The 10,509-nt window shown below is 31.9% G+C and overlaps 1 protein-coding gene across 1 annotated transcript; it reads right to left on the bottom strand.

Moving 5' to 3' along the window:
- Positions 1–9,536: 9,536 nt before the first annotated feature.
- LOC149569038 (ethylene-responsive transcription factor ERF012-like) lies at positions 9,537–10,243 on the bottom strand. Its single transcript, XM_089817685.1, has one exon. It carries the CDS (start codon positions 10,215–10,217, stop codon positions 9,621–9,623), a length of 597 nt encoding a protein of 198 aa, XP_089673811.1. The 5' UTR covers positions 10,218–10,243; the 3' UTR covers positions 9,537–9,620.
- Positions 10,244–10,509: the final 266 nt, after the last annotated feature.

The following is a 10,509-nucleotide window of genomic DNA, read 5'->3' as shown; positions in this document are numbered from 1 at the left end:
TAGCCTACTCCTATCCCATGCCATTTTTCTAGTGGTAGGAGATGAATTCTGTATCAAAAATTACATGTTTTATTCTTCGCTTTCCTTATAGCTCCAAGATTATCTATCAATTGTTGTAGTTATAGCTTGGAAAAATCATAACTATGATCCTTTTAAACAAGTTTGTAGCCTAGGTTCACTGCAATGCATGGCACACTATTCAATTGGCTCAACTAAATTTTTTTTATGTGCAATCACTCTTACTAAAAATTTGATAACAAGGTCATCAATCCCATCGAATGACACTCCTTGACCATACTATTTATCTTTTGTTGATTCCTCAACTTCATTTCTTGTTGCACATCTTATTGATTTTGGTCTGTCTAGGGTAGGATATCTAGTTACTCAACATATGATAGCCTTGTTGATCTTGATTGGAATTTATTTTAACCATACTTTCATATCATGAAAATGGCTTAACGTGAGCTTTATCCATTTTTCCTTGATTTTTTTGGAAAACCTAGGGCATGGGTAAGCCCTTTCTCAACAATAATCTTATGCTCATCTTTTAGTACTCCATTATCATACAACTTCTTGTAAGTTGTCCTCATTTCAAAACCTCCAACTTCTTTGATTTTGCACATGTAATAGGTTTGTACATCTTCAATTGTCAAAACCTTTGGTTGAATTGATGATAGAGTGCAAATTTCATCTTTCATTGCTTCAAATTTTGAACAATCCATAGAAATGGGTGGGGGACACTGGTTGTTCCTCACAATTTGTGCATTTCTCACATTCAATATTTCACTTGCATTTTTAAATGATGTCATTTTGAACTATGGTTTTTAAAAAATAACTTTTCTTTGATAACCTCTAAAAATAACTAGCTCAAAAATAAAAGTTTGACTTACTGAATTCTGGCAATCACCAATTGCACACAATGATTCGCTCACTTTGTTGCTAAATTTTCCTTAATCACCTCAGAATCACTTGTGCACTTGAATTCACTTGGTAAAGTGAAAATGAATGCCCAAATTTGATATTAGCTTCAATTTTTCCAATTAGGTCTACAATAAATGCATTTGTACTCTAGTAGATGCATAACAACTATCTTGTCCTTTTGCATTTCTTTTCAAATACTTAGTCACCATTACCTTTCTTAGCCAATACCAATACATCAACTTGACCATCATAAGAGCTTGGTCTATATTGCAGTGTTTGGTCAACATAGACTACATTACTGATACTTGACACTTGATAGTAAAAAATATTTCATTGCCCAATACTTCTTTTAGATTTGGTCCTAATGCATCTTGATTCATGTTGATATGGAATTTTAACTATTTATTTGTTAGGAACTTATGTATGATATTTCATTATGTATACAATCCCTACATACATTCTTTTTCTTAGTTAGATGAGGTGTGATCACCCAATCCATTGGATTTGGTAATCCCAACTTTTCTTTCTCCACTTGTTCTGACTTCTACTATCTCTTTCCATGTTTTCTTAACCTTAAATTTCCCTTTCTCTTTATTGATTCCATTGTTAGGTGTTGGTGCTTAGGTCCTATAGTTCTTCCTAACATGTCCAACTTTAAGACAACTAAAATAAACTATCTTTCCATTCAACCATTTCTTATAGTTATCTCTAAAATGTGTCTTTATTCAATTATCTAGAATATACCCATACTCTCCACAATAATGACAATTATACCATGTGTTGTAATCTCAATTGTAAGAGTTACCTTGCTTAGGTGCATGTGTTTTTTTTTGGATGTCTAATTAGATTTTTCCTTGGATTTGAATTCATGAGCTCTTTGTCCATATTTCTCACAGTTATAACAATGTCCTTCAAATCTAGATGTAGTGGATGCATCACTTTTCTTTGATCTACATTAATGTGCTTGATTCTTGCACTTAAAATAGTAACCAGTAAACTAAGGTTTAGGGTTTTGAATACCATTTTTACTCCTACATATTTTAGTAGTATGTCCAAGTTTACCTTCATGATGACAAGTAGAGTTGTCTTTGGATTTTTCATTTCTCTTCTCTCCATTCTTTGATGAATCTACTACCTCAATAGATGAAAAGTGCTTCACATATCCTAGACCAGAAGTATCACTAGATGACCTTGGTGATCTCATCAGTTCTTCAAACTATTGGATAGATTTACTTGGTTTGTTCATTCTTTCAAATATTTCTTTTGTGGATCTTAACTCATTTCTTATCTAGTCACTTTGTAATCTCAGATTTCTGATCTCCATGTCCTTTCTATTCAATTCCTAATTTGCATTTAGAAAATTATTCATCATGTCCAACTAATATTTTGTGAGCTTCTCCACCTCCAATGATATTTCTTCAAGTCTAGAAGCCATTTGTCTTTTGTCTTCCTTAGTCATGGCTTTGCTTCTTCTTCTTTCTTCTTTTGTTCAGTCACTTCATATAATCTTAGTGATTGAATTTCTTTTTCTCTCTTGAGTTCATTGACTTCTTTATTCAGAATGTTGTTCTTCTCCAGTAGATCTTCTATTGCTACATCACTATAATGGAAAATTCTTTCCTTTTATTTAAGGATTTCCTCAACTCTTCCTTTGTGCCTTCAAGTTGTTGCAATATGATTTGGATTTCAATCATTTGGTTCTCAATGATATTTCCCATTTTCTATTCCTCCATCCTCAAGATTTGATCCTCTTAAGTTGTTAGACTTTTTCAAGAGAATTTTTCTCTAATATTAATTGTTGGAAATTATAATGGGAACAAGATACTAAGAGGTGGGTGGGGGGTGAATCAAGATCTATGATACTTTTCACTAATAAAATAATTTACACCTAATCCATCTCATATCTCAAATCTTATACCATATAAACATAAACATGTAATACTAAAATGAAATCTATCCAAGCATAAAATCCATGAATATCAATAACACATAACACAATGATTTTGGTTACCTAAAAAATACTTTAATATGAAGGTAAAACTAGAGTGGGGATGAAACCCACAAATCTTCACTGTTGCAACAATAAAGTTAACTTGTTAGAGTTACAATTTTGATCATATCAAATGATCCACCCTATGAGGGGTATGCTCTACATTAAAAGCATTTAACATTGTTAGGTCTTACCTTGTTAAATGATTTTACACTTACAATAAAGTATAGACTGTGTTAGAAGATTTGGAATAGGTCTATTAGAGAAACTCTATTAAGAGACTTGTCCTAACTCAATCTGTTAGAACTAATTTAGTACATGACTCTTTGATTTTCTCTCACCCTTCTTAAATAGATAATAGATAATCCTCTGGGGTTCTAGATAAGGATCAATGATCCATATTTCATCCTTTTTCCATTTTCCATTCATATTTTCTCATTGGTTAATATGTTTTCGTAGGGATTAATACCATTTGACAAAATGCATAATCTCCTCCTTAATTATCTCTTTGATCCTTAAATGCCATGTAGAGGTCAGCTAGAATGATTTACATAAGTGTTTGTCCAATTATAAACTCCTATGTCAAGACTGGTTTACTCAACACTTGAATATTTTGACACTCAGTCATAACTAACATTCATGATGTCACTCGTCCTCAACATATTTTGTTCACTTGGCAATAACTGGCTTTCTGCTTGCTTGGTCTCAACTAAATTACTCAGCTTATGTACTCCCTTGGCCTCAACTAGGGTGCTCGACAGCCTTTGACTTTCTTGGCACTTGTTAACAAATAAACAAGTCCTTTTGTAGCTTGACATTCTCTAGATAGCTAAGTAGTAGTGATGACCATCCAACACTGCCTTGCAAATGACTAAGTGTTAGACAATAATAGACAACTTAGGCTTAGAAATCAACATCTTCAGATATATTATTATTGTTCATATACATTTGATTAGATTGTTTATTATGCAAGACTTATATCCCTAGTAGTAGCATGCGAAGTTAGTGATTCGACTCTTCATATTGAGCTAATGCCATCCCTCTATGGATGACATATTTGCGTTAATTAAAGCAATAAAACCTTTGGTTAATTGGTAAAATCTAGATTGATTATGCATTTTTTATTAGACCCCTGAGTGTGTTTGTGCATTTAGGAATCCAAAGTGGTTACAAAAGTTAATATTGTGATTTAATTGTTTAAAGGGTATTTTATATTTGATTTAAATAAATTTCTATTACTGACTAATTTCCCATAGTTAAATCCCAAAGAATTGGGTTTGCTAGATTTATTTAGGTTAAGGGAGCTGATTAGATTATTTAATTTAAATACTCTAAATTATATTAAATAATCTAATTTATATATCACTTTTTAAAAGTGAAAATATTGGCTAAAAGTTAGTTTATTCTCACTTCTTACTTTTGAAATTATGAATTTTGGAGCAAATCCTCTAAAACCCCTTGTGATATTTTTATACCTTTGTTCATTGGGTGAAATGTGCTCATCAGATCATAGCGAGAACAGACTTGTTGGATTCATAGTGGAAAACTCCTCTTTGATCAATCTTTTCATCGATGTTGTACCTATGCTTCTTTTTTTCTCGTCTCTTTCCATTTATGCTCTTTTCGCTATGAGGTAGGGTTTTTCTATTTTAATGTTTTTGGCCCATTTAAGCTTTTTTTTTTTTATTGCTTTAGAGGTGTAGGTTGAGAACTAGTGTTCCCCTCCATTTTCACATGTATATTTGACCCAGTTGGGTATGTCTAAGCAATTGGGGGTTTTCAACTTTGGAGCTTAAAAATTTTGATTCGTTATTAACAATTTTTGTATACAACCTTGGAACTTGATTTTAAATTTGATTTGTGGGAGTTTGGCCCCCATTTGTATAATGGGTTTTAATTTTGTTGATTTTTGACAATCTTAATTTTTAAGAAATATTTGCATCACCTTGTTTTATATGCCACCCAATTTTCTTAAGTATTTCTTGGTAGTAATTTTTGTTGTGGATTCCAAATGTATGCTAGGTTTCCAATATAATTTTCACCTTGTATTCATTGAAATTTGTGCCAAATTGGTACTCTCAACATTATGCTTGGTTGAGTGTGTTTTTACACTTGGTGCTTCTTTTTTTCTCATCCAACCATTGTTTAGAATTTTTTAGTGTGGATGGTTGTGCTCATGCATGAGTATGTACCTTTGTGTATGATGGGATCTTGTGAAACCCAAACTCCTAGATATAGGATAGTTGAGAGATTATTCATTAGGGTTGAGTTAGGAAAATGCATTTCCTACGGGCACTCGTTGTGTGATGAGCATGTGCATGTATTGCCTAAGGCATGTGGAGTGGTTTCTCTTGGTACCCTAGACTAGGGACAATAAGGTATCATGAAGAGGTTTGGGTAAAAGCACATATTTGTGTCACCTTTTCGGACCTCTAAACATGTTTTGGTCAAATCTCATTCCTATATGAAACTCAAATTTTTTCAAAAACTAAAAACACCCTTCTATAGATCTCGGAGTCAATATTATCATTATATAAATTTCATAATTTTTTGATTAGTTATAATATTTTATAATTCTAAAATATTGTTAGGCATTTTAACATTTAAGAAGATGCTCCCTCAAAAAAGGAAAACAATTGTAAATCATATAAAAAATATTTAAAATTTATATTTAGCTCTAGAGGAGAGATTCCTTTTCCAGAATATGTAATTTTTTTTCAAAAAGGTGTAGAATTGATAGGGAAGTTTTGGTGGGAGGAAAAAATTATTAGTTTATGATAAGATCATCTTTGTATGTATGTATGTATGTATGTATGTATGTATATGTGTGTGTGTGTATGTATGCATGTATGCATGTATATATATGTGTTTATGTATGTATACATGTATATATATACACATATGTATATATACATGTATATATATATACACATATATGTATATATATGGATGTATGTATATATATACATATATGTATGTATATACATATGTATATATGTATATCTATACATATCTATATATATATATATACACATATATATACATACATATACATACATACATACATACGTACGTACATACGTACATACATACATACATACATACATACATACATATATATATATATATATATACATATATATATATATATATATGTATATATGTATATATATATACATATATACATATATATATACATATATACATATATACATATATACATATATATATATATACATGTATATATATATATACATATATATATATATATACATGTATATATATATATATACATGTATATATATATATATATATGTATATGTATATATGTATATATATATATATATATGTATATGTATATATATATATGTATATGTATATATATATATGTATATGTATATATATATACATATATATATATACATATACATATATATATATACATATATATATATATATATGTATATATATATATATATATATATATATATATATATATATATATATATAAGTATACACACACACACACACACACATCAAAATCTAAATTTTTTTTTTTGTTCCCTAGCTGTACATGTCATCTATAACATTTTTTTAAAATCGTAGTGCAAAAAAAAGGATTTGCACATACTTGTTTGATGGGAACTATAAGCTATATTTTTCACAGTTAAAAAAGGATTTCAATTTTTTTTTTAAATGAATAAATTTACTCAATAAAATTTAGCCATAAAATTCACCCAATTTAACACATTTGATTATCTTACATCATCTTGAAATTCTAAGAACAAATATAACTTTTATATCGTTAAAGTTGAACAATTTGCATTTTGGGATCCTTTTTCTTTATAAAAGGTGATACAAGTTTGTGATATTGCTCATTTATCTGAGTGATATAACCAAATTAATTAATGTGTAATAAAATTTAATCAAGATAAGACCTAACCTTAATGTTCTTTGATGCATTGGTGCAAGGCTGTGATGTTTGTACATTCTATAGTCTTCTATGGAAGCTATCACGAGGGCATGGTGTGATGGTTTCCTGATGGATTCATTTTGAACCAAATATAACTTGGGCTTCCCAATGCAAGGAGATCTACACTCCAGTAGAGTCCCTACCTAGTTATCCCAATAGAGTGTCTAACCAAGACCTAATGTATTGCATTGTCTCATGATCTTGGTTTCAATCCCTTGTTTTTCTTGGCATGAGTGTTAGCCTTGGATGATTGTTCTTTGTGTTTGAGGTTGGATCACTATCTCCATCGGTATGACAAGAGTGGGCCAATGGGTTCCATGTGGTTGAGAGGCCTAGCTAGCTATAACTTTGCTGGGAAGCAATGTATATTGTTGGCTTTCTTCTAGTTAGGTCTAGAGATACCCCTTAATAGACTTACCTTTCTCCCTATCTCCCTATCTTCTCTCCTTCATTTATCTCTCTCTCTCTCTGTCCCCCCCATTCTATCACTCCTCTCAATTTCACCCTATATCTCCCTCCGTCACTCCCTTTGCATGCCTTATTTCTCTCTCTATCTCAACCTCTCTCTCTCTCTCTCTCTCTCTCTCTCTCTCTCTCTCTCTCTCTCTCTCTCTCTCTCTCTGTATCTCCCTCTTCCTCTCTCACTCTATCTTCATATCTTCCTCTATCTTTCTATTTCCCCATTTATCTCTAGACATGTATCTTACCCTCGAGTCTATCTCTAGACATTTCTTCACCTCTCTCTCTCTCTCTCTCTCTCTCTCTCTCTCTATATATATATATATATATATATATATATATATATATATATATATATATATATATATATATATATCTCACACACACACACACACACCTATTGATAATGGAGTATAATTATTTATAATGTAGATATTTTGTTTAATTCATGTTTAGATGCATACAAAAGAACACTTAGGGTGCGTTTGTTCTTGGAAGATGACAGGAATTGGCTTTTTCAAGATCTGGAATTGAAATTTTTTGCGTTTGTTTCAAAATTGGCAAAATGTAATTAGCATACTAAACTTCCAATTTTGCCTCAAAACCAGATTTTCCAACTTCTTACTAGCAAGTAGGAATTGAAAATCAAAACCTGGTAATATTTTTTAAGGAGTGTAAAAACAATAGATTGGACTATTTTTTGAAATTTTCCTTCAACTCCAAGCTCACACATAAAAATGTGTCTTCACATGCGTATTCCGAGTGAAACAAATGGTTCAATTAAAATCCCAAAAATTGGAATGAAGATTTGCAAAACCTTGATTTGGCTAAACCAAGGTTTGAAGAAATCCTGATTTTTTTAATTCCACGAACCAAACGAACCCTTAATTAGTTTGAAGATATCACTTCTTTATTAAAATATTTGTTCTACAAACATCATTTGTCAAATAACCTATCAATCAAAATAAAACTAAAATTTTACCCTATTAACTTTCCGCACCTCTTAAACACAACATTGTAAATTATTCTAGTATCACCTCAAATATACAAACTCAAATCTAATTATCAATTAATTTTGTAAGTAACAATATTATTGATGAATTATATAAATAATAATTATTTTATTTGTAAACTAAAAAAGATTAAATAGAAAACTAATAAAATAAGGAAAAAGAAGAGGTGGACAATTTTAGATGAATTTCAAATTTTAGACTTGCTCTCCCTAAATTATCTCATATTTGAGAAGTTTAATTTCTTGACTGAGGAGTCATTTCCACATGGGGTGGATTAAAAATTCAAAGCATTGAAGGTGCATTTAGATTCTATATGGAATTGCTTCTGAATAATTGATTTATGCATAAAGATTAACATTTTTTTGTATTTAAATTGAATGATTTTTTTTTTGAACTATATATTGAATTGTTTCAATTTATGAACATTAAGTGTACTTGGGAGTAGCATATCACCAATTTTCAATATTGAATTCCCTCAATATTTATTGAAAGTTATGGCCTTATTAATATTTGAATGTTTGAAGTCATTATTATAAAAATAAATCTAAAAAAATTGAAATTTTGATTTTTTAAATCGATAAGAAACGGTAATTTGTAGTTTAGACGTGACGACAATGTACATGGGAGGAAGTGACTCATTTCCCTTATATCAAATTTAATATGAATTTGGAATTTGAATAATCTAAGACTCAGTACTAAAAGGAGGCCATTTCATGATTGCAAAAGACAAGATTCATCTAATAAAGTAAAAATATTGCACAACAAATAAAGTAATATAAAAATGGTCCCACTAAAATACAAATAAACCAAACTCCACAAATAACGAAAGTTACGACGCAATCGTAAATTTCAACCAGTTAATAAAAATGGTCAAATTAACATAAAAAATTAAAATAAAGGATGACGAAATGAATGCTGACAACCGAATATCGACTGTTTCCATAAAAATAATTGTGAAATGCTTATCATGGTGTTGAATTCAAAGTAATTACCAAATACTGTCAAATGAGCAGTTTCGTATGAGGCGTAAACAAAAGAATCCCTTCCCAGTCAAAAGTCTAAACAATGTCAATAGCAGGAGACATCCAGAATTTTCCACAATCTCTCGAATCTCTGAAGGAAAAGAGCATATCTACCCAAATATCTGACTAGGAAAGAAATTAAATTGGGCCAATAAGTGTTAGTCAACTGAAACATGTTTTTATTCTCTAATGCCTAAATACGGAAAAGATCAAAGCTATAAACGTCTGGTCAGAAGCCGACATTAAAATGAGCTCCACAGATCGCTTCCAAGAAGACCAAACTCAAAGACGTGCTCGTCATCTTCATCACGCGGACCATAATTTCCAGCAACAGATTTCTCTAACACACCGCTCTGTAAAGAACGACAAACATTCGTATCTTCAGAAGAAAAACGCGCGCATTCGTGCTGCACAAAATCGTTTATTTTGGTCTCCGTTTCAGCCACCGATACAGCAGCTTCGATTTTGACACCTGAAGTCGAAGCTTGGCCCGGCTGGAATTCGACCTCGTGACGTCGTGAAGAAGAAGGACATTTTTTGGCGGGGTCGACGTCGTGGGCGGAGCCAGCGGCGAGCGCGGCCTTTTGAACTGACTTTGGGGAGAGCGCAACGCCAACATTTGCGACATTAGAAATGGAGTCTGCAAAATTAAGGCGGGCATTTGGGCCGCGCAGGCAAAGAAGCGCAGTATCGTACGCTCGAGCGGCTGCCTCTGGCGTGTAATACGAGCCCAGCCAGATTCTGGACCTTTTTCTCGGCTCTCTAATTTCAGATACCCATTTTCCCCAGCTCCTCCTCCTTATTCCTCTGTACTTCCTCTTCTCTTCTTCTTTCTCCATGTCCAAATCCTTTCAACAGAGGGAAATCAATGGTGAATATATAGCATAAGCAAAGTCCGGATTGGAAGGCCGGCGAGGGCGGTGAAGACGTGGCAAATGTGTTTCTTATTAGTTCAGCGCGGAGACTGTTTATAAACGGGTGTGGGTGATCCTGTGGAAGCTTTTTGTTTTCAAAGTCAATAACACGCACATAGCGCTACTAAGTGGCCCCGTGATTGGGAAGTTTGGGCATTCGTAATCTTCACGTTTATATTGGAGGTTAATTTGGACGGTGGACAAACGTAGGTGATAT

This window comes from Cupressus sempervirens, chromosome 3 (assembly GCF_028749045.1).
Source record: "Cupressus sempervirens isolate cs-2001-9-10 chromosome 3, ASM2874904v1, whole genome shotgun sequence".
Taxonomy (NCBI): domain Eukaryota; kingdom Viridiplantae; phylum Streptophyta; class Pinopsida; order Cupressales; family Cupressaceae; genus Cupressus; species Cupressus sempervirens.
The sequence above is the reverse complement of the archived record's forward strand: the minus strand, read 5'-3'. Positions and strand labels throughout refer to the sequence as shown.

Bases quoted from the DNA above. Each gene is read 5' to 3' on its own strand.
- LOC149569038 (XM_089817685.1), bottom strand. From the start codon at position 10,217: ATGGAGAAAGAAGAAGAGAAGAGGAAGTACAGAGGAATAAGGAGGAGG.